At 42.1% G+C, this 24,026-nt stretch overlaps 1 protein-coding gene across 1 annotated transcript; it reads left to right on the plus strand.

Moving 5' to 3' along the window:
* Positions 1–2,798: 2,798 nt before the first annotated feature.
* KCNS3 (potassium voltage-gated channel modifier subfamily S member 3) lies at positions 2,799–24,026 on the plus strand. Its single transcript, XM_027641175.1, has 3 exons — positions 2,799–2,876; positions 20,276–20,460; positions 21,117–24,026. The coding sequence occupies exon 3, from the start codon at positions 21,166–21,168 to the stop codon at positions 22,645–22,647; it is 1,482 nt and encodes a 493-aa protein (XP_027496976.1). The 5' UTR covers positions 2,799–2,876; positions 20,276–20,460; positions 21,117–21,165; the 3' UTR covers positions 22,648–24,026.

A 24,026-nucleotide genomic window follows, 5' to 3' on the forward strand; every position in this document is an offset into this window, starting at 1 on the left:
TTTCTGCATCAGGAAGATAGAAGTGACCTCTCTCCTTTTCCAGATGATTGAATCAGGGCATGTTTTAAAATGAAGTTGCTAAAACCTGCCAAAAAAACCCCAAGTCAGCCCTCCATGTAAAAGAATGATCTCAGCTCAGAGGAGTTGCTGTGTTTTAGAGGAAGCACGTGAAAAATCGCTTTGTAAAGGAAGACGCTCCTTCAGACAGCTCAGTGCTCAGACACCGCTTATGTGAAAAGAAACCATGATGCATCAAATACAAAAATAAATGCAGTTCCTAAGTCTTGTGGTATTTCTTGATGTGGATAAAATAGAGAAGACGCCTGAGTCTGCAGAACACTGGGAGGAGAGAACTGGCATTTCTAAATGTGCTGCCCCCAAGGGAGTGGGTCGGTTGTTTGGAAAAGAGCAATGCAAGATCATGCTGATGTAAGGAGCTCTAAGTTATGATAATGCAAGTTGCAGCTTGACAGGCTTGACAAGAAGCCAAGACAGTGCGTTTCTGCCCTCCCTACCAGGCAGAGCAGGACCGTGGGACATATCCAGCCCCAGAACAGTGACTGAGAACAGGGTCACCAGCGCCACCAGATGTTTCGACACAGGCAATGAGGCTACCACTTACCCCCTCTGCCACTCCAGATGTCAGTGTGTTATAGAAAGGTATGTGTCCATGCTGCCCAAAGAGCTGCTGCTCACCTTCCTGGGCAATTTCCAGCATCTTGCATTCTTGTCTGTGATGACAAGGTTGTGTAACCATCTGATTGGCTGCTGTGCTGCAGTATCATTTCCAGAAGTCAGTGATAATATTTCTGCAGAATCTTTCAAATTTTATGCTGAAATCTCCAAATGACCCACTAAGATGACCTTGTTTGTCTTTAGGAAGTATTCTGTTCACATTCTTCTATTTGAACAACTCTGAGGAACTCGCTTTCCACTCAGTGCATGACTTTTTCACAACTTCCTGTAACTAAATGCTGTTGTGTGCAAGCCATTACTTTTGATCTTAATATACTGCTGGTTAATTATGTTTTTGAAAAGGATGTGTAGCATAAATGCAGATTGCTGTGCACAACACTGAAGGGTTGTTGTAATACCTGGACAAGCCATATTCTGCAGTGATTAAAACTTCTGTGATTAATGAGAGAGAAATGTGATAAAATTTAATTTATTAATGCAATTATACACCATAACTTGTAATAAAAAGAATCCTTTCTGCACAGCAATAGTATCTTAAGGGAATACCAGTAAACTAAATCAGAGAGAAATGTATTCTTAGGATCCCCACTCTCCTCAGCCTTCACAACTGAGGACTCTTGTAAGACTGAAAAATTACCAGGAACACAACAACATGATAAGTATTTATGCTGACTTCAAAACAAGAGGTTGCCAAATTCTTTTCCTTAAAACATGTAATAAACTCTAAAAAAACCCCACCACAAATAAAGCTCCTCTAAAGAAGAGAGGAGAGTTTTTTTCAATATTAGTGAACAATTTTTTTTCAAGGTAATATTATTAGGAAAAAAAATTTGCCGAAAGAGTTACATAACAGATTTTTTTTAACAAATCCTGCAGTTGGTTATGATGACATTGATGGTTTAGAGGACTTTTTTTTTCATGAAAACTTTTGAAAAGTTCCGCAAAAGTGCAGAAAATACTTTTCTTCGTGTTGAAATTTGTAACAAAGGAATAAACCTTTATGTTCATCTTTGGCAATTTTCAAAATGATACCAGTGGAACAGACAAAGTGTTTAATCCTGGAAGGCTGATGCAGTTGTGCTTTGGAGCTGGCCTGGCTTCCCATTGCTCTCTGTCTTCAACTTGGGCAGAACTGAGCCCTGACACAGACAACTACTTTCGGTCATAATACTGAAAACAAATGACTTCCCTCTGCAGCGTGCGGGGGACACTCCGCATCTCAGGCTGCACCCCCCCCCCCAGATGAAGCCGCGTGTGTGCCACTTCAGCAGGAGGGCGGTTAGGAATCAATGGCAGATCAATCCCTTGTCACTGCCCGCGCAGACCCGGCCCCGCCGCCGCACAAAAGCGGGAAGGTGGGAGCCCCGCATCCCAGACCGTGGGGACCGGCGGCGGCGGCAGGAGCTGCTTCGCGCTGCCGCAGCCCCGGGAGGGGCGAGGCCACCCCCAGCCCGGTCCGCCCCGGCACCATCGCCCCTCCGGACGGGCTGCCCCTCTCCCGAGCCTTCCCCCGAGCCCTGGGAGGGCGGAGAACTGCCCGGGGGTGCCTGGTAGGTGGCTACGGGAGAGACCGGCGCCGCCAGGTCCCCACGCGTGCTTGGGGAACGGGATGCGGGTGGGTGCGGGACTCCCCAGCAGGGACCTACTGAGCAGGACCTCCCCGGGCGCGGAGGAGGACTCTTCGGCGCCGTGTGAGACGCCGCGGATGCGGTGCGGGACTGACAGGCAAAGTGCGGGGACTCTTCAGGAGAACAGAAGGAAACCTTGGTGGTAGGATCCCCCGCAGCCATAAAATAGGATCCCTCGGGCGCGGAGCGGGACTTCTGGGGAGCACTGACCGCCCGGGCATGAGCAGTATGGGACCCGTGGGAGCGGAGCCAAGGCCCCTGGAGGCAAAGGGGACACCTCTCAGGCACACTGTGGGACCTGTAGGAGGCAAGGCGACGATGCAGAACCACTGGGTGCGGAGCAGGTCTCCCCGAGGGCGCTTCGGGACCCCCGGGGGCGGAGGCAGCACGAACCCTCCGCGACCGTGCCGGGACGGGACCGCGGCGTGGGGCAGGGGGATGCCCGGAGGCGGGGTGGGGACTCGCCTGAGCCCGCCCGCCGCTGCCTGCGTTCCCCTCCCACCTCTGGCGGCCCCGCGGAGCCGGGCGGAGCGCGGCCGGGAGCGGCTCCAGGTAGGCAGCGCCCGCCCTCCCGCCCGCTGGGGCGGCCCCGGCGTGGCCCCGGGGTAGCGTCTTCGCGGCTCGGCGGGGAGAGCCCGGCGAGCCCGGCCCGGTGTGTTCTCCGTGTGTTTGCGGGGTAAACAGTCGGGGGAGGAGGAGGAGAAGGAGGAGGAGGAGGGGTGCGGGGGTTGCCGCCTGGTGCAGGGGGAGCCTTGGTGCGGGGCTTCGGTGCTCTACCTGAGTCTTGCCCTGAACTCTCCGGCTCGGGACGTGCAGCCCCTCTCCGAGGGCGGCGGCGGGGGCAGGGGCACCGCTCCGGCCCTCGGAGGGACCGTGTCCTGCCGACTTCTCCTCGGGTGCTTTGTGGCGGCCAGTGCGGGAGCGGATCGATAGCGATGCCTCTGAGCCCTTTCGCATTGCAGAGCTCTCTGCCTTTTCTTTTAGAAACTCGGTTAGATTAAAAAGTAAACTAGTTTTAAGCAGCCGCGAACGACTACAGTAGGTTCTCTGGGTAAAGAAATGTGGGAGAAGTTTGTTCTCTCTGCGTGTCTGATCTAAAGTAGACTTAATAAGTTGGGGATAGTTAACCCGAGTTTAGATCCAGGTGGACTTTAAAGGAGCTTTCTCTTTTTATAAAAAGACTTTTCTTATGTGCATCTGTAGGACAGTGAATTTCCTCACTGCTCATTTTCTGGATTTTCTGGCCTGCGAGGTAGTCCTATGTCAATACTTTTTTTTTTTTTTTCATTTGCCTAATACAAAGCACAACTGCTGGTTATTCTGGGAGCTGAACTCAATGTTTGCTGGGGAAGGTAGACCTCAAGATCTGAGCAGCGGCAGTGTATTGATTCCATTAACAGAATTTACAGATCTACTGACAGATTCCTTTTAACATAGTCTCTTTCCCAGAATTAAAGTTCTCCTCAGAGCATCTGTCGCTGGTCTAGGCCAATAGATGGCATAAGGCACTCAGGCTAACGTCCTAAGGGGGCAGGGGGAGCAAGAATACACTTTGTACGGAAGGGAAGCTAGGGTTTTCAGAGGGGATGTGTGAGTTAGATTCTGTGTGTCTCACTTGGGATACCTAGGTGAGATCTCATTTTCAGAGATATGTCCTGGACCACTCGTTTTCTTTGGTCACAGCTGCAGCATTTTCCAAAATCCTTCTCTGCTCTAATCAGTTAGGGTTATGTCACACAGTTTTTGTAGGATTTGTTCGGTGTTGATATCCTAAGCCAGGAAGCAGAAGTGGCTTTTCAACTTTGCAAGGTGTATTTAATATCCACTGCTGGGGAGAAGCTGCCCATTGTAGCAGTATTGAAACCAGTAATCATGAGGGGAAATAAAAGGCAATTGGCTAATAAGGAAAAACCTTCTTAGTTTCTGTATCAAAATTTCTGCTGAGATAGCACTGTGGGTAGACAAAAATAATTTTATGTTCTGAAACTTTGTAAATTATTTGAGTATAGGTAGGTAGCTAAATTATGATAAAAGAGCTTTAACTGACAGTAATCATACGTAGCTTTTATATGGGTGCTTCTTAGGTATCGATTTCAAAACAGTTCTTTTTAAAAAGAGGTGCAGTATCATTATATCTTTTTTTTTTTTTTCCCAGCATTTGAAGAGTGGGAAAGGTCCAGAAATAATACCAGATTTCTTAAGTCACAGTTCTTAATTTGTCTGTTAAATCTCTTTATACAGTCTGGACAGATTTGTTTAAGTGGATCTTAAATTAAAAAAAAAAAATCTATATGTGTATATAGCAAAGGACATTAAAGGTCTTTTTCCTTCTTTTTTCTTCTCTTTCCTTCTTTCTTATCTATAAATGTCTATGTCTTGTTATCAGCCTCAGCACTAAGGCAACCCACAGAAAGTATAGCAACCCTTCAACTTCCTATTTGTGAGTGTCGGCAAAAGAAAATCAATGAACAGTGGCTTTCAGCTGAGCTGATGCAAACTCCAGTGTGATCCCCAAGCATTATTCCTGGGACAGGTGGAGCTGAATATTTTACTACAATTTCCTTTGTAGAAACAGAGAGGTCCCTTAGGAGAGGCAATTTTTTGCTCACCCTCTCTAGGACTTCACAAATTTCCAGGAGCAAGCAGAATAAAACTACCTTAAACCTGAAAAGATGATAACTCGGTATTAAGCCACCAGCATTGCCTTCATTGTGCAATTACAGCTGCAGGCAGGGTCCAGTCAACTATTAATGCCAAGACCATTCAGCCTCAATGCAAAACAGGGTTCAACAGTGGCTGAGCTGAGCTGCAGAGGCATCTTAAACCTGTTTGGAGAGTGGAGACAGCCAGGCTTTCCCCGCTCGCCATTGGTGCATCTGGCAGCGGTGTGCTCTTTGTTCTGGCCGAGCCCCTAGCGAAGCTGGTGCTGGACACAGTGCCTCCCTCTGTGCTGGGATCGCTGCCAGGGGCCACTGCCACTGCTCCTGTGGCTGCCTGCTGTTTGCATCCCTTTCCCTGCCAGCTGGGCAAGATGAATCCACATACTCTCAGGTGAAATAAGTGCTAGTTAACAAGGAGGGCATCTGAATGGCAGATGCTCTGCAGAGTCTGATGTGAGTTGGGGTCAGAGGGAGCAGCAGATAGTATCCTGTTTGGCAATACCCTTACTAGCAGGTTAAGCTTCAGCTTGGTTACTTGAAAACAGCTTATGGTTGTGCTTTCTGTCTTTTCTCCTGGAATCCTTCTCCATCTGAACCCATTTGTTTGCAGCATGTCTCCTGTCCAAAGGCTCTTGATTTAGAGAACTTGTTTACTTGCTACTGGAGCACATATATTAAAAAGACCTGCCCAAGGCTAATGACTAGAAACAAGGCTCAAGACTCTAAACTCGCATCATTCTATGCCTTGCAAATTTTCTGTTGTGGGATATCTGCCAAGGATGCATAATAAAACAGAACTCATGAATAAATAAAATGTATTCCACTAATCTGTGGATATTTTCTTTTTATCTTGCCTTTGCCCTATCTCTTTGTTTTTATTTCTTGCTCCTCATCTATTTTTTTTTCTGTTTAGCCTCCTTCTCCTTTTAATTTATAGGGTCATCTTATTTTCTTCCTGTGTTACTGCTTAACTTTCTAAGGGGGAAAAGACCCTGAGAAAACCAAGCAGGATGCTGTTATTGCCATTGTCTGATTCTATGTGGAGGACCAAATCCTTAGCTGACAGAAACTGTCCTTGACCTGTTCCAGTCAATGATTCTACACCAGTTAATGCCAGGGAATCATCTGCTTTGAAGTGTTACCTTGGTATGCTGCTCCATTCTTTACCATTTATTCTTTTTTATTCCCCATTTCCTTCTGGCCCTTTTCATTTTCCTATATTTTTCTGATGCTTCTTTCCTTTATACTGTATTTTCCACTTTATTTGAATATGTTCTGCTCTATCTTGTCTCATTCATAATGTATCTGAAGTCCTAACAGCATTGTGTTAAACTGCTGTCATCTGCCATTTGTGGATAACTTACTCATTTTTCTTAGAGGGGAGCTCTCTATGTGGCAGTTGCTTGTAGTAGTTTTCTTTTGTTTTGTTTTTCTTTCTGTTCTAGAAGAGGTGACTTTTGGAATTTTTATCTTGCTTGCAGAGGAAGATGGTGTTTCTGAGGGAGCTCATTCCACAGTCATTTTCTAGAAAAATATGTCTTCTGGAAAGATGAGCTTTCTCACTTATGTTAGAAGGTCCCATTGTGGTCACTGTTTTTGTTCTGGAGCTTAGTTTGCTCTAGATTTTGGGCCATTTTGCTGCATTACAGGTAAAACCTGAGACCTTGGTTTTCATGCTGTGTTCTGCAAGGAGCTAGAGTGTCTGGGGTAAACATGGTCTCTGTGGTTGATAATGTTGATATAAAGGTTCTTGGAAGGCTTCACTTGTTTTTGCCTCTCTAAATTGTTTCTCTCACTGCCGTCAGTCTGCTGGGTACTCCCGATGTCCTTGGTCTTAGCATGATTTTCTGTTCTCCATCCTTTTATCCACAAACTCTCCAGCTTGTCTTCTTGTCCTTCACACTAAAATGTCTTATCCATTTTGCCTTCCCATCCCTGACAGGTGAGTGGGGACTGAGGTGAGAGGTCTCGGTTTACTGTCTCTCATGGCTGCCAAGGAATTTCTGGGAGGGGATGCAAGGGGAGGCCATTACAGCTTAGCCCTTTGGGCTCCCTTCTCTTCAGAGCAGCCACGTGCCCTGGCTGCAGACATCTGCCTGACTTCAGCTTGCTCAGTGTCTGCTGCCATCTCCTGCAGGTAGGTTTATGTCTTAAATGTTGATCTTGGGCGGGGGGAGCTGCAGGACTGTGATCCAACAGAATCAATCCACATGTGGTGGCAGACAGGCAAGTGTGGCACCATCCTCACCTCTGCCAGCAGCAGCAAGAGGTGCAGTTGTCCCCTCTCACCCTGCAAGGGGTTGTGCTGGCAAGGTGTGAGTGCCCTGAAGGTACCCCTATACTGCTGGAGCTGCATGTACTCTGAACAGGATTGTCTAAGGGTAAGGGCTAATAAATTAACTTTTCTTTTTTTTTTTTTTTTTCCCCTTTCTTGGAAATGTTTTGGTCTTACCAGCCTGTCAGTAACAACCACCTAAGGCCACATGGACTTCAACCAACCAGTGTGGCTGGTTTAAGGAAGATAGTTTATTTATGATCTGAGACAGAATGTTACTTCTCCTTTTTATTTCCTCTTCTGTATATTTTTGTCCTTTGTTCATCAACTTGGACAAGTAATTTAGATGCCAACTGATACCTTAAAAACTGGTTAATTCTTCCATGTGTTTAATCATTCTAGCCCAGGGGTACTCTAATGACAGACTCAGAGCTCAACCTGTGCAGAGCATTGCTTGTCTTTTCTTTTGGTTCTCACTAAAAGCAAAGCAAAGACAGAGGCTTTATGAACTTGTGGATGTTGAAGCAGAACATGTTGACCTGCTATGTAACATTGAGCAGGTCACATCTCAAGTCTCAGGTTTGGTTTCCAAAGCATAGAGCTCAAAGTATCTGCCTCACAGCACTTATAAGTTAATAAAATGCTATGAGATTTATGGACAAAGAACTATCTTGGATGTAATGATCTTGTAAAGCTTAATATTGGCAATTTGCTGCCCCATATAGGAGGCATTTAATATTTCTCTGTTTCTTATTCTTTGGGCCTAACAAATTGCTTGCTGCTGTTCGTGTAAGTACAGGCAGGTTACCTGTGGGAGGCAGATAACCAACTCAGGACAAATCTATGACAGCTTTGATTTGCATGGAGGAGTTAATACACAGCCTGGGTAGTTTAATAAAAATTGGAAACACTTCTGATAGCTCTACTCTGTTCCTCACTTCTCTTCTACCTCCTCTCCTTTAGCAGACAAGAGCTATTGCTGCTTCCAGCAGTATTAACTGCTGTGAAAGCTTCAGCTCGGAAATGTCCTTGATACTAAAGGGGAGTGTGTTGCAGAGGGCAAGGGGATTCTCCCACTTGACTTCAGTGAGAGAATAATCAAACTCATAGCTTGTGAGATGCAGTGATAAATCTACAATATCACTTTCTGTACAATCAGTCAGTCAGGATATTTAAAACAGGGGTGGTGAAGGATCGGATGTGTCTCAAAGAGGACTTGTCTTTATTGAAGTCTTTATTTTATCTTTTCTCTTTCTTTTAATTTTTTTTTTTATTCTTCCGTTACCTCAATCATTGCTACTGCAGATTTCACTGGATTATGATTCCAAAGCTGCTTTGTAATTTTACGAACTCTATTTATTTCCAGTTGAAAGAAGAGCAAATAGAGCCATAAGTTAGGTTTTCATTTTGAAAACGACTAAGTCATTACTGCAGCACAAATGTAAATCAGACCTCCATGTTTTAGCCCTAGTTAGTGACAAGCACTGAATGACGGTTTCAGCATGACATTTTAGGGGGAGACACCTTTTCCCCTGAATAAACTGCTGAAAAGGACTCTACCTTGGATGTTCTTCTTAAGCTAAGAAGATCTGTGTCTCCCTGTCCAGTTTGCTCTGGAAAGGACAGCCAGCATGGGTCAATTCTACTCTTTTAATTCACCTTGGTAAAATTGGTAAAAGCTTGAATTGGACAAGGGGGATAGCATGAGTCCTTCCATTAGTCTGAAAACAGTAATGATGTTTATGGTCCTACTGTAAACTTTTCTTTTCAGGGAGCTGTGATTTTGTTTTACAGTTTGCTGTGTGTTAGGCCAGGGAGAGAGCAGCTTTTCTCCCTTATTTCAATTAATTTGTTAGGATGACAGAAGAGAAAAAAACAAAGGACAGATTAGCTCATAGTATGTTTGGTGCTCAAAGTTGTTGTGGGACACACTGAAACCCGAGAATCTTGAAAATGAGAAACGCTTGATCTTCAAGCACTTGCTGCAAGAAAAAGTGCTTGTTTCTGGGTCTCTGGGATGCTTCATCTGTGACCTGGTCATGAAGCCAGCCTTTTCTGAGGTGTTCTGTTAAGTGGTGGAGACAAGGCTTGTGTTTGAGTCTTTGTAAGCTGTCACTTATCCTCAGAGCTGGGCAAAAGCTCCAGTTCAAGGTAATACTTAAGCACAAGTTTATTCAACAGCTTTTAAGAAGTTCAGTGTGACTTGAGACTCTTTTTGCTTGTGAAACTTTATCTAAAAACCTTGGACCGAGTCTCAGAAAACTTTGGACCTAATCTTAACTGGCACCTCTAAAAGCTCCTGGTCCTGAGACTTGGATCTTAGGCAATGAGACATGTTTCTCTTAGTGATATATCTTACTTATTTCAGCTGATATGAAGGGTTTATGTATTCAGATAAAGTCTGGGGCCTGTGGGAAACTGCCACACAAATGAAGAGAGAGGCAAGAAGTTGTCATTTTTCTCTCCAAAGACTTACTGAGGGCATATTGAAGTATTTCATTCAAAGTAGCCAGAAAGAAAGAAATATAATTTCAGGTATATTGTGGATTAGCATTGCCCTTGAGGCCAAATAGGTTTTTGCTTGCAGTGGTGTTCAGTGTTTTGCTTCAAGCAGTAGCTTATAAATGGAAACTACCAACTAAAAGCTAATATGTATTGCTCTTGGTTTCTTCCAATGCACTGCATATGCTTAATTAACTCTAATTCTTTCTCTAAAGACATGTAGTCAGGATCTCAGATTTTCCTCTAGACCTTTTGGTATGTACTGCCTCCATATTGTGGTGCCTTCGAAATCTGTGGGCATCCTTGTGGGAGTTTATGAATCTGTCTAGCTGAAGTTTAACCCAGGCAAAAACTTGAAAAATCCCTTGTCCTGTTAAAGGCTTCCACAAAACCTCTGCTAATTTTGTGAGATTAGGATTTATCCAACCACCTGCCTTCATTTTTCTACTCTGGACATTTGTATGGGTCATCTTAGACATTAGAAAAATATGTTTGAAATAAGGTGGGAGAAAGAAGGAGAGAGAGGGCTGGATTCTGACTTGTGAAATTCCTTCTAATCTGTTTGGGCTTTATATTTGCCCAAAACTTTCTTTCATTGAAAGACAATGGTGAAAATTACATCCAAGTAACTTCATAGGGTCTGACATTGGGTTGATTAAATGGTTCTGTTGTTATGGGCTGTGCAAATTTATGCATTGGCCAGAATCCAGCCCACACACATAACCACCTATAGTACCTTACAGGTCGTGCTAATGTGTGATATTACTTTGCATATGGAAATCCAGGTATTAGTAGCTACTCATCACTCCTGAAAAAAAGAAGGGTAGTAATAATACTGAAATGAGTTGAACTGGTTAGGACTGATGCTTATTTTGTGAAAAACTTATTTGCTGGCTGTTCCTTTTTGTGTGCAATGGCAATGCCTCAGCTTCTGCTATGAATATTCAATTGAACAGTGGTGCAGTGATGCAATTTTATATCTTAGCCTGTCATGTACTCACTTCCTTCATTTTCTGGCAAATGTCCTTTCTTGCTGAATGCTTTGTGGGGACAGTCAAATTGAAATAAACAGGGAAAATACCTTTGGTTTTTGAGGACTGAGATGGCTAACACCACACTGATATGCTGATGGGATGCTATTAAAAGGGATGTCATCATCCTGGAGAAACTCCATCTGGGATGAAGTAGCCCCATGCAACAGTCTGGGGGGCTGACAGAATGGAAAGCAGGTCTGTAGAGAAGGGCATGGGCATCCTGGTAGGCAACATGGTGAGCAGGAGTGGGCAGGAATGAGCAGTGTGCCCTCACAATGAAGGCCAGCTGCATCCTAGGCTTTATTAGCAAGGCTGTAACCAGCAGTTGTCCCTTCCTGCCTGGCACTGTGAGACTGTGTCTGAAGAACTGTGTCCAGTTTTGGGCTCTCCACTACCGACATTCACATTCTGGAGTGAGTCTCACAGAAGGTCATCAGTATGATTGGGGGTTGGAGCACACAGCATACAAGAGGCTGACAAAGATGGGTTTGTTAAGTTTAGGAAGAGAGAAGGTGCAGGGGAAACCTTACTGTGCTCTGAAGTTACCTGATGGGTAACTTTTCTCAGAAATACTCAGCAATGGGATGCAAGCCAGTAAACCCAAACTGGAAGAAAAGAGTGACTTCAGGAAAAATAAGAGGGGTCCGACTGGACCAGGTTGTCTAGAGAATCTGGGAAATTCTGGAGATAATAAAAAATCACTTAGCCTTGAACAGCCTCCTTTAACTGGACCAGCTTTGAATGTTGGGTGGGAAAAAGGATCCTCCAAAGGACTTTTCACCGCAAATTAGTTTGGAAAATCAAGAGGAGCAGTGTAACTAAATGTCTGGTGTAGGAGTGGTGAGCATGTACCAAAATCTGAGTGCCCAAGAGATGGAGACTTCCAGAGGCCTCAGTATGAGTAGGGCTTACGCAGTGGCTCTGAACCACACATCCTCAGAGCTTAGTCTGCATCCAGCATTTCTGTAGCACCATACTTGCTTGTCTCCCACTATGAGATGGCACCTGATGCACACAGCTGGCTCAACCTGGCTTGGCCAGCTGCTCCCAGTGTTGGCTGGAAGGCTACGTCCGACTCATTTTCTGCATTCAGAGGTTTCCATGCTCAGGAAAGTCTCTTGCAGATATTCTCTCTGGCTGCCTCCACATAACCCTCCTTAGCCTGTGGCCTCATGTCACGCATGCTAACATGTTCTAAAAGTTACTTGGGTGCTATGAAAATGAATGTTGGATCGAAGCAGACTGCAGGACTTTTATTTAAGTGAGATTTGGAGCTCTGTTTCGGGGTTGTCTTGGGTCAAGAGAATTTATTTTGAACAGCACAGACTCCTTTGGTGAGATTACCGCGCTTCAAACACAAATGTTTTTACAGATTATCTGTTGAATGTTTCACTCAGAATATCCACAATAACAATTGCTTGTGTTCTTGTTGCCTAAGAGACTCTGTGATTATCTTGGAGAATTTCACCGTGGTAAAGAAAACCTTTTTTTATCTGTGAAATTAACAGACTTTTGGAAAAAACATAAAAAAAATAAATACCATTTAACTTTATTTACTCAGACTGGCAAGTAAAAGAAGAAACTGAACTGTTATGGAGAATTTGTAGATAGCCTGTTTCTGCTGTCCATCTTCAGTAACTCCATCCTATTCCAAATCTATTCTTAAGTATATACAGCCACGGGCGTGAACTGCAGCACAGAAGCTTAAGTAGATGTTAGGAAAATACTTTTGAGAGAACAAGGGCATTCAAGCACTGGGTCAAATTCCACAACTTCTCTGGGCAGGCTTTATCATGGGAGATTAAATAAAAATCTGTCAAAAATTGTCTAGAAGTAACTGCCTTGAGGTAGGGGAAGAATTGAATTATATTACTCTTCAAGGTCCTTTCTAAACCTGTTTTCTGTATTCAATAGCATATTACTGATGTAAGTATTTTATTTATAAAGATATAAAGAAAGAAAAACAACAAAGTGACTGAGATATACCCAGAACAATATTGTGGGGAGAGAATTTTGTTCAAGCTGCTTATCCCAAAGCCAGGACTTTACAGAATAAAACTGTAATGGATTCAGAGGTTATAGGTAACCAAGTAAGTGGTTTAGCACTGTGCTTTTCACCTGAATTGCCCTTTTAGCTCCTCTGGTCCTGTTGCTGATGGTGTGACTGGTAGCACAGACAGAACTGATTTCATGTCTCCTAACAGTTTTTTCTGGTATGATGTGTTACAATGTAACCCTGGCGTTTATGTTTCTAGATGTGTCTTCCTAGTTTAAGGTGGAAAATCCTGCTTTATGAGATGCATAGAGTTTAGATTTTTCAGAACAACTTTTTCAAACAGTGACACTGACTGTTACGATTGGACTTTGTGTCCTTTAGAAATATTGCCTTGCTTCCAAAAATGAAAAATTAAGAAAGAAAAAAGAAAGAGAGAGACTAGGAGGGGGAAGAGATAATCTGGGAGCAGAAATGATCGACACTTCTGCCATCTGTACTAGGAATTAGAGGACAATTCCTCAGACTACAAAGTGAGAAATAAGAATTAGCTAGTTCTACTTTGCAATCAGGAAATGTAGGATGGACTAATGAATGGAAAATTTTGAGTATCAGGTCGATCTTCTTGGCAGTGAGTTAAACCTTAATTTTAATACTCTCTACCTCTTCCAGAGATAAGAATATTCTGAATTGCACTGAACTCCATGTTCCTTTCCTTGATGTGGAAGAGTTGTGGTTCACTGTGGGAATAATTTGCCTCTGTGTAGAGGCTTGTGAACCATTAACACTTTTGAAAACTCAGGAGATCTTAAATGGTTCAGGAATCTGTGTATTAGAGAAAATATATCATGTCTGATTGTTTATCTCTTTCTGTTAGGCCTGGAGGGATTATAGTGTTGGGATAGTTGGGGCATTTTCTCCCCTCTGTCATCATACCCTCTTGGTACAAACACTGCCTCTTGAAACTGCACTATAAATGCAGGAATGATATTTAGATTTTCTATTCTAGCTAAATGTACTTTTTTTCATTACCTACTGTCAGGCTGGTTTGTCAGAGTGCATGTGACTGCTGGCTCTGGGCCCGAGTGTCTCGGCATACCAGTACCTGATGTGTGATAGCTATGGAGGAGACTGGGAAGAGTGTAATGGTGTGCAAGGGTGTGGGCTGAGCTTGTTTGTGGACGGCTGGTCTGCTGTGTGAGTTCAGGCACACTGCTTTCTGTGTCTGGATATCTGCATCAGTTTATTTGCTGAGGTAGTTAACCTTTCAAAACCAAACTGCCTCTATAAGCGGAATACAATTTCACCAATGATAAATGAGACTGCAGAATTTATTTTCAAGAAGTATGTTGATATATTTTCATTCTACACATTTTTTTTTCCTACGTGGAAAAGTATCTGATCCTGGAGTCATGTATCAGATGTTTTTGACCACTAGTGGTACTACAAATTACTGCAATAGATGTAGAATATTTTGTTCATTGTGTTCATTGGATAAGTCCTTGGATAGCAGCAATTGAGAACTCAGTGGAAAATGGAGTATAGAATATTAATTGAGGAAGGGATCTGTAGAAATTGCTGTCATTGCAGGAGTCCCTTGACATACAAGTTGCAGTGTCCGCTTCAAACAGTACTTCATGTTTTGAAGCTGTGCTCTTGATGGGTGCCATTAAGATGACCTGTCAAACAAGATTATTGCCAAAATAATTGACCTGGAGAGAAACAATTTCTTTTACCATCAAACCACAGCATCACTGATCTGGCTCTAATAGTGTCTTTGGTATCTTCTCCTCAATTATGTCTATGAACTTCAACCATTGAGACAATAGAGCTCAAGGAGATGCTTAATGTGGTCAGCTGTCTGTGGAAGGCATTTGTGGAATAGGTATTGTAACTGCAGTACTATAACTGCACTTAATTGGTGGGGATTTATGGGTGGATTTTCAAGCAAACACATTTTAATCTGTCATTTCCACTTAGTTGTGGATAATGATATTTTGATTTATAGGAACAGAATATAAATTACAGAGCCTTTGGGAACATTGAATGATGCAAGCCTTGTTAACTCTCATAATGTGTGTTATCTCCAGGGGCTTTTCAAGTCAGGTAGAAAATACCTTTTTCTTTTTTTTTTTTTTTTTCACTTTAATAATTTTACAAGATGACATTTTGATGATATTAGATCTTGCTCCTTGTTCTTTATGTATATGAGAAAGCAATTCAGATCACAGACTGCATTCCCAAAGAAGCTTCTCTCATGTCGATGCTACAACCGGTGTGTTTTTCCCATACCCCTTTTTCATACCCAACCTTTGCATATACTCTGTCCTCACCAGCATCCTCATAGTGGAAATCAGCAGAATTTCACTTTGGCAGGATCCATTTTACCTCCTGTTAGTCACATGGAAGTTATACACCTTACAGCACTAGTCATATAGGCTGCTTATCTAGTCAGTGCAGAGGTGGACCCTGTGGGGTGAAGTCACAGCCCCACAACTGAAGTTTGAGGGTTTTGGAATGTTATGAAGTGTTGGGCCGTTTTCCATGGGAGGAGTGGAGCTAATTAGATAGTTCCCATGGACACAGCCTTGAGTTGTAAGGAGTACAAGGTTGAATCTGTTTAGCTGAGTGCAGGTGCGGCATTCCTCGGTGTTTTTGTGGGAATATGTTTGTGTTGTGTGTGTGGGAAAGTAGAAGTGGGAGAGCTAAATAAAAAGCTGCCTACTGCGCTGAGCAGGCAGACATCTCTCTGGCTCTTTATCCTAGTGTGTGTCTCTTCATCCTAGTGTGTGTGTGTCACGTGTCTTTCTTCCCCCCAAGGGGGGGACAGGACCCCACCTCTGGTGATTCACCCCCCTTGAAAACCTGTACCTAAGCTAGGTGGTATGAACCATGGGCTAGAGATGCTTATTGCTCTTCTTGCTTGTGTTCTTTTACTCTGAGTTAGAATAGCTTTATTTTTTCCTTATTAGTCTTTTGGAGGAGGTGATTTAAAAAAAAAAAAAAAACAAACCCAAAACTATATTTGAAGACTATTTTTCCACAGGTATGGATATTTAAATAATTTTACATTTTATTGTCAGCAGCTACTGTTGTTTCCAAATTATTATAATTTCTTTCTGGTTTCATTTTATTGCAAAGATGCACAAACATTTGGCATAAGTTCAGTTTCTAAAACTGAATTTTACAGGGGTGAACATAGCCAAGTAGGCTTCCTTGGAAATAACATCAGAACAAAATTTGGCCCTGGGTATTTAAATTCAAACTTTATCTACCTAAGGTCTTCTGGGAGGTTCTACTAAATCCATTTTAAAAGAAATGTAATTGCATAATTCTATTATTTTCATGATGTTTTAATGCAGTATTCTGGATAAAGGATGTTACTGCCAATGGAATATAAAAAATAAATTACAACTGATCAAATAGTTTAGCTGATGAATTTATCCTCTTTGCCTCACAGAAGGTCCATAACCACATAGCAGTTTCTTCAGATGGGCTTGCTGTTTGTGCTAGATGACTTTTTAAAGTTAACCTCTGCCTCCACAGGCTGTGAATGACTTTATAGTTAACTGTCTCGAATATTACAAAGGGGAGTTGAATGTTACGTCTTATATCACACTGAAAGAGGCTGTGCCAAGTAATATTATCTTACATTTTTTCAGGCTTAATTATGTGTGCTAAAGCAGTTATTACTGCCCTGCTGACAGAGAACAGCTTAAGTCATACTAACTGACTTTCAGTCCAAATCCCTAATTATGATTGATCAAGTAAACTATATATGCATTTAGATGTTTTTCTCTGCTCAGTGAGTCAGAAAGCATAGACAGTACTCCTAGGCAGTGCTTTAGACAAGTATTTGTCCTGTGATGAGTGGAGAAACTCAAACACTTAAAAAATCAGTGAAATGTTGATCCTGAGCTGAAGTTTGTTAGGGTCATATCCACAACTTTTTCAAAAGTAGTTGTCTAAAACTGCATATGTGTAGCTAGGGAAATTTGGAGAAGCTGTTAACTGTCAGGAAATTAGCAGAAGTTCGAGCCGAGGTATTTGCATGATCTGGTGACTGGGCATGGCAAATAATAAGACCCTTGAGAGTGAATTTGCTCAGAACTCAATTTTCTGAATGGGAACCCTAAAATGGAAATCTACCAAGATCATCAGATTCCTTGGGAAAAAATTTCCTTGAGTTCTGGAAGTACTTTGTAGAGTTACCGAGATTTGTATGCGATGTCAGTATTGTATCCCTTGTGACTTCAATCTGAGCAGGACTAGGCCCTTGTATTTATGTTTCTTCAACTTAGAGGAAACCATCCTGGAATGTGAATTTAGTCTTCAGAGGCTTATGAAGTGCAGCTGTTCAGGAAGCAGGAGGCGAGGCTATGGAGAGCATAGCCATGGAGCAGACTGCTAGAAAATCTGTAGGCTTGTGCTGTCTTTGAGTATTTTAAGTGGTAGAACACAACAAAGCCTATCCAACTGCAAAGCAGTTAAACTTTCTTTCTATTGTGCCTGAGTAATCACAGAAAAGCTGAAACTGCCCTAATTTGGAGTTACCAGTAGCCAAGGTACTACCATGCTCAAATGCGCAGCATGTCCAAAAAGATGTTCTGCAGCTTGTGATGTAGAACGTCACAGAGAATGGAGACTTCGTGTAGACACTATGTGGAAGATAACTGAAATAACTGAGAAAGCAAAATTTTGCTGACAAATAAATGTGTAGTCTGGGATCCACATTACCACTAAAAATCTTTAAGCGGTTTGTTCCAAAAGAGGTTGGAAAACCACAACACTTTGGGGTATGTTATACATCTGCGGCATAGCTGTCTCAGAGGGATCATATATGCAAACTCTGTCTCTGTGACTCTCCTTTTGTGAGCTTTAGGGATTTAACAGCGTGCTAAAAGCCCAGAAATTTGCAGTCCCCCTTCCAAGCAGACAATGGGCCTGTGGCCTCACCAACAGTGTATGACTGCAGAAGTGCTGGCTAGAGCCCATCTTCAAATTGGACTGGGAAGAGTTAGATCCTGTTGTTTTGTTTTTTATTCTAATGTTTGTATCCTTTTCACACAGCTTTCCTTATGACTGGCTTTTATTTAGCCCTCAAGCTTAACATTTGGAACTTCTATTTGTTGGATTTTTTTCATTATCTTGGAAAATAATGTCCATTATTCCAGTAAGCATCTTTCTTCTGTGTCATTTCATTTTTTATTCCATGAGTCCTTATACAGTAGCTCACTGAAACAACTGAAGCAATTAAAGCAAACAAGTAACTAACATCTGGTATGTGTTTACTTGCTCTCTTGTACTCTCTCCAGGGTAAGAAGTGTGTGATTTGGAATGGTTAGCAGTTTATTATGTTATATATGAATACTTGTTTACAGAAGATCAAAGAGGTTAATGTTGCTCTTTAAGTTGAGACTTGCAAAGTTTGTGGTAGCTCTCTGTTCTTAGGATGTTCCTGACACAGACTTTGGCACTCAAGGCACTTAAGGAAAAAATTGTTTCCAGATGAGTAGTTTTTACCCTGGAGTAGAAAAAGTTGTTTCAGTGGGTAAAGGGTTCCCTTGAGTAGAGACCATGTTGTGCTGAGGCAGACCATGTTGTGTTGAGGCACCCTGTGGCTGGATTCACTTGTTTAAATGCCTCAAATTGTTCTGATGGTACCTAGCACAACAAACCATGGCTCAGGAATCAAGGTCCCTGCAAGTCAAACAAGACAGTCTTCAGATCCTGAAGCTCCTCTTGACCTAGCTATCATGAATCTTTCCAGTACATTCTTTTCATAACCTAAAAAATCACGTAATACTAATAATACAGCAGGTTCCGGACCATGGCCTTTTTAAGCAAGATCCACTTTCTTTCTGTATCTTGCACAAATTGTGACTACAGTGCCCTCAAAATAAAGCAGTAAATTGTTGCTCACTGAATTTATTATATAGAACAATTTCATGGAGGCACCATTATGACTATCATCTGCATAATCAATGTGGTTTTATACTGCTGTCTCAACAGTAAGTCAGTCTATTGTACTTAGGATTTACTGCGCAACTAAGTTCTTGCTTTAGTTATTTCTGAGTAAAACTTGCTTTGTAGTTGTCACGGTCAGAGGTGCCTCCAGATAGGACAAGAGGAATGGCTCTAAACTGAAGGAGTGTAGATTTAGATTGGATATTAGGAAGAAATTCTTTACTGTGAGGGTGGTAAGACACTGGCAGAGGTTGCACAGAGAAGCTGTGGATGTCCCATCCCTGCAGGTGTTCAAGGCCAGGTTGAATGGAGCTCTGAGCAGCCTGGTGTAGTCAAAGTGTCACTGGTCATGACAGGAAGGACTGGAACAAGATGATCTTTAAGGTCCCTTCTGACCCTAATTGTTTCTATATTTCTGTGATTCTATGATCTGAGATTGTGCCTGGTTTTTATAGTGCTGGCTTACATTGCTAGTGTTCTCATCTTAATGAATTGCTGAAAGTGGAGATTTTATTGGCTGAAATGGATCAATAAGTAGAATCTTTTTGGGTTTGAATATACTTTGACCCCAGTCCATGGTATTTATGGGTTTTTTATTTATAGTGTTACAAAACAGGGCCTGGATCTAGATCATGGGTTAAGTGTGGTAATGTTTATTGGATGAGTCTTGCTGCCTTTATTTTGTGAGATCAGTGCTTTTATGTTATGTCTTAATCATTCCTAAAAGCTGAAGCCTTGGGAAGTGTCTGGAGAAACTGTGTCTTATAACCATTCTGTTAGCTAGCAAATATCTGGCATCAAACTACATCTTAAGGTGCAAAATGACTTCTGTGTTGTGGTTTAACCCCAGGTGTCAAATCAGCCCCACACAGCCTCTCATTCCCCCTCAGTGGGATGGAGCAGGGAATCAGAAGGGTAAAACTGAGAAAACTCATGGGTTGAGATGGAAAAAGTTTAATAGTAAAGCAAAAGCCACGCATGCAAGCAAAGCAAAACAAGGAATTATTCACCTCTTCTCATGGGCAGGCAGGAGTTCAGCCATCCCCAGGAAAGCAGGGCTCCATCACATGTAACAGTGACTTGGGAAGACAAATGCCATCACTCGGAAGGTACCCCATTTCCTTCTTCTTCCCGAGCTCTGTATGCTGAGCATGATGCCATATGGTGTCATCTCTTAGGACTGGAGAATTTTGATGCGATCTTGTCACATTTAAAATTAATTTACTTCTATATTAAATTGAAATAAATTAGTGTAGTACACATCAATTAATGTTTAAGTGTCAGAGATCAAAAAATTTGCTTTCCTCGTGGTCAGAAGTTATATATAGTCTGATGACAAGTGTAAGAACTGCCCGTTTTGGCTCGAAGACAACTGCTTTTTAAAAGGACAGCAAGAAAGCTGTTCTACTGTAAGAGTTAACTTAGTAACTATAACATCCTTTCTGAATCCAATTTCAGCTGAATGTTTTAAATTACAGTAAAATATGGAAACGTTTAAATGTCATTCTATCTATCTGCAGGTATCCGCAGTTAGTTATTGAGGCAAAATCACTCTGGAGGTTCCATCTCTGAAAGCTCCTGTTTCCAGAAATGACATTTCAACACCAACTTCTCAGCATTGCCATAGTGGTAGTAGCTATGCTGTGGCAGAACAGGAATTGCTTCTGGAACTGACCAAGGTCATAAGAGGGTTGTGACACTTCAGGTGAGTGGGAAGGCAGATAGAAAAGTAACTGATGGGACTGTAGATACCTGTATATGTATCTGGAGGCAGGAATTGGAAATCTTTAAATTCTGGAGGCAGGAATTGGAAATCTTTAAATGCACTTTTAATATGTTTTCAAGAATACAGGATGTTTTTCTGGGGATTACTCTAGAAGTAAATTAATTGATATGTCAACAGGAGTAATTGCAGTTCACATTCAAGCAAACAGCATTGGAACGTAGTGGATTATAAATTGCAACATCGTATAAATCAATACAGTTCTGCTGAAACATAGTTGAGAGACACCTGCTCTAAAGCTTTGTACTAAATATTTTGATGGATTGACAAGTCTTCTGTCTTTAAATTAAAAATTTTTTGCATAATTGAATGAAACATTCTTCCTTCACCCTGGGAAAAAGGAGACCTAAACCAGAACCTATTGCTTTCAAATTTGGTAAAGCTGTGTTAAACTATCAAACTGATTTAAAACTATGTCTGTGAAATGCTGAATAATAGTATTCATCATTTAGTTTCTTCTTTTTGTTTGTTTGTTTGTTTTGTTACAGCATTTCAGGGTAACCGGAGATGGAAAAAAGAATATGTCACAAGAGCAAAACTGAATTAAATGCTCTAACAATATATTGTGTTCTTTTCAGGTTCAATGTAATCTCACTGGGCAACAGCAGTGGAACTTGTCTGTCCAAAATGGTTTACGGTGAATTTTTCCGCAGACCTGGCAAAGATACAGAACTTATCAATTTGAATGTGGGTGGCTTTAAGCAGTCAGTGGATCAAAGCACCTTGCTCCGATTCCCCCATACTAGACTCGGAAAACTTCTCAAATGCCATTCAGAAGAGGCTATTTTAGAACTGTGTGATGATTATAGTGTTGCAGATAAAGAATATTACTTTGACAGAAATCCTTCCTTGTTCCGATATGTTCTGAATTTTTACTATACAGGCAAACTCCACGTTATGGAAGAACTCTGTGTCTTTTCCTTCTGCCAGGAAATAGAGTACTGGGGAATAAATGAGCTGTTTATTGATTCCTGCTGCAGCAATCGGTACCAAGAAAGGAAAGAAGAAGGTCCTGATAAAGACTGGGATCAGAAGAGCAATGACAGTATAGACTCCTCTAATGAAGAGTCATCCATATTTGATAAAGAGCTAGAAAAGTTTGACAATCTGTGCTTTGGTGAAATAAGAAGGAAGATCTGGGTCAGAATGGAAAATCCTGCATACTGCTTGTCTGCCAAGTTAATTGCCGTGTCATCCCTGAGTGTTGTCCTGGCATCAATTGTGGCCATGTGCATTCACAGCATGCCAGAATTTCACAGGGTGGATGCCCATGACAGGGAGATTGAAGACCCTGTACTGGAAGCTGTGGAGATTACGTGCATCATCTGGTTTACTGGTGAACTAGTGATCAGGCTCATCGCCGCTCCAAGTCAAAAGAAGTTCTGGAAGAAACCACTCAATATTATTGATTTTGTCTCTATTATCCCATTTTATGCCACACTGGCTGTGGACACAAAGGAAGAAGAAAGCGAAGATATTGAAAACATGGGGAAAGTGGTTCAGATCTTGCGACTAATGAGGATATTTCGCATCCTGAAGCTGGCCAGGCATTCCGTAGGACTGCGGTCTTTAGGTGCCACTCTGAGACATAGCTATCAAGAAGTTGGACTGCTGCTTTTGTTTTTGTCTGTTGGGATTTCTATTTTTTCAGTGCTCGTCTACTCAGTGGAGAAAGATGACGACTCATCAGAACTGCAGAGCATCCCTATTTGCTGGTGGTGGGCAACCATTAGCATGACCACTGTTGGTTATGGGGACACTTACCCAGTCACACTTGCTGGAAAGCTACTTGGCACCCTATGCATTATCTGTGGGATACTGGTGGTAGCACTTCCAATCACCATCATTTTCAATAAGTTTTCTAAGTACTATCAAAAGCAAAAAGCTATTGATACAGACCAATGCAACAATGATCGCAAAGAGAAGTGTAACGACCTACCCTATTTTAACATTAGAGATATTTATGCAAGAAAGATGCACTCTTTCATTTCCAGCCTTTCTTCAGTAGGAATTGTAGTCAGCGACCAAGATTCAACAGATGCCTCTAGTATCCAAGATATGGAGGATGTTTATAACCCCATATCTTTAGAGAATAGTACAGGAAAATGAGTTGAACCTTGTTCTCTTCCCTTTATTTCTCTTCTGATTCTTGGTAAATGTGGACTTAAAAACTTCTGTGAATTCATTAAGAGCAGTCAATTCTCAGGTTACTTAACTCTCAGCCATATTTGGACATTCTTTGCTCTGAGGATGCCATAAAAACTTCATTGATTATATGAGGCTTTAAAATATGCCTCATGTGGTGGTTTAGTTTTTACACACTAATGTTATGCATTTTTGGGGAGAAAAAGTTGGGAAAACAGTTTTAAATATGAGATCAGTGCTTTTTTGGTTTTGTTAGTATTGTTGTTTGATTTTTTGTTTGTTTTTTTCCCCTGCAGCAGTCCGATATCTTATACAGAATTGGCTATTGTAATTTGCTACTCTTCAGGTAGAGATATATTACAAACACGTAAGACCTATTACACAAGTTAGTGAAGTTTTTACCTGCAAATACATTAGATGAAAGAAGGAATTATGTACACATAAATCTGTGCTCACTAACATATTTATGTAATTGTAGAGTTGGGAACCTGTTTCCGAAGTCGGGGCAGAAAATATATTGGCACATAATGTTTTTACTCCATGGAAGCGTAATATTAATGAATTTCTTTCCAAAAGCACAATACATTTTTAGTTTGTTAAAATAAATTATTCCCATTGTGCCTATAATTTTCCCAGGGTCCAGCATGGCCAAACTCTATCAGGTCCAAAAGGGTGTAAATCATAAGTCCCACGATGAAGTTTCTGGTGTAGGCAGGACAGAAGCTTCTTACACCGTTTAGCTGCCTTTTCTGTCGTTGTGAACCTGGGCAATTCTGGTGCCTGGAGAGGATCCTGTGTGATTAAGACCTCCCCTCTGGCTTCCCTAGAGACCTTGTTTTGTGGGCACTGGAGCAAACACCAGTGGTGGTCTTTAGAAGTTACTGCTCCATACTGTGAGTGCTGCCCCTTGCTGGAGGTTCTGCCTTGCGGGTAGGAGCAGTGTGAGCAGCATCTTCAGTTGTGCTGAAGTTGGTCTGAGTCTGGGACTGTAGTGCCAAGCAGTGGAGATGTGAGGACGTGCTCTTCTCTGCAATATATTGCCCATCAGATGGACGAGATGTAGGGTGGGCACTGCATGTGGGCACCCGTGTTTAAACTATTTCAACTCCTTTTTCTAAAGCTCATCTGCTGATGATGGCAGCTTTCCAGGTGTGTGCTATGTGCTGGAGCAGTGCTCAGTGCCTGGCAGAGTGCTGCAGCTCTGTGCATTCCTCTCATCTCCAAGGATTTCTTATGCAGCCAGCTAATTCTGCTCTGTTTCAAACAGGATCTTCTAGGGCAATTTAAAAGGAAAGCCAGTCCTTGAGCCTAGCGTAAAAGGAGTGCTGGAGAAGCTCAAGGAC

This window comes from Corapipo altera, unplaced genomic scaffold (genome assembly GCF_003945725.1).
Source record: "Corapipo altera isolate COAL_440 unplaced genomic scaffold, ASM394572v1 46, whole genome shotgun sequence".
In the NCBI taxonomy this organism is placed as follows: Eukaryota; Metazoa; Chordata; class Aves; order Passeriformes; family Pipridae; genus Corapipo; species Corapipo altera.

Coding starts and splice junctions, on each gene's coding strand:
- KCNS3 (XM_027641175.1), top strand. CDS start 21,166: ATGGTTTACGGTGAATTTTTCCGCAGACCTGGCAAAGATACAGAACTT.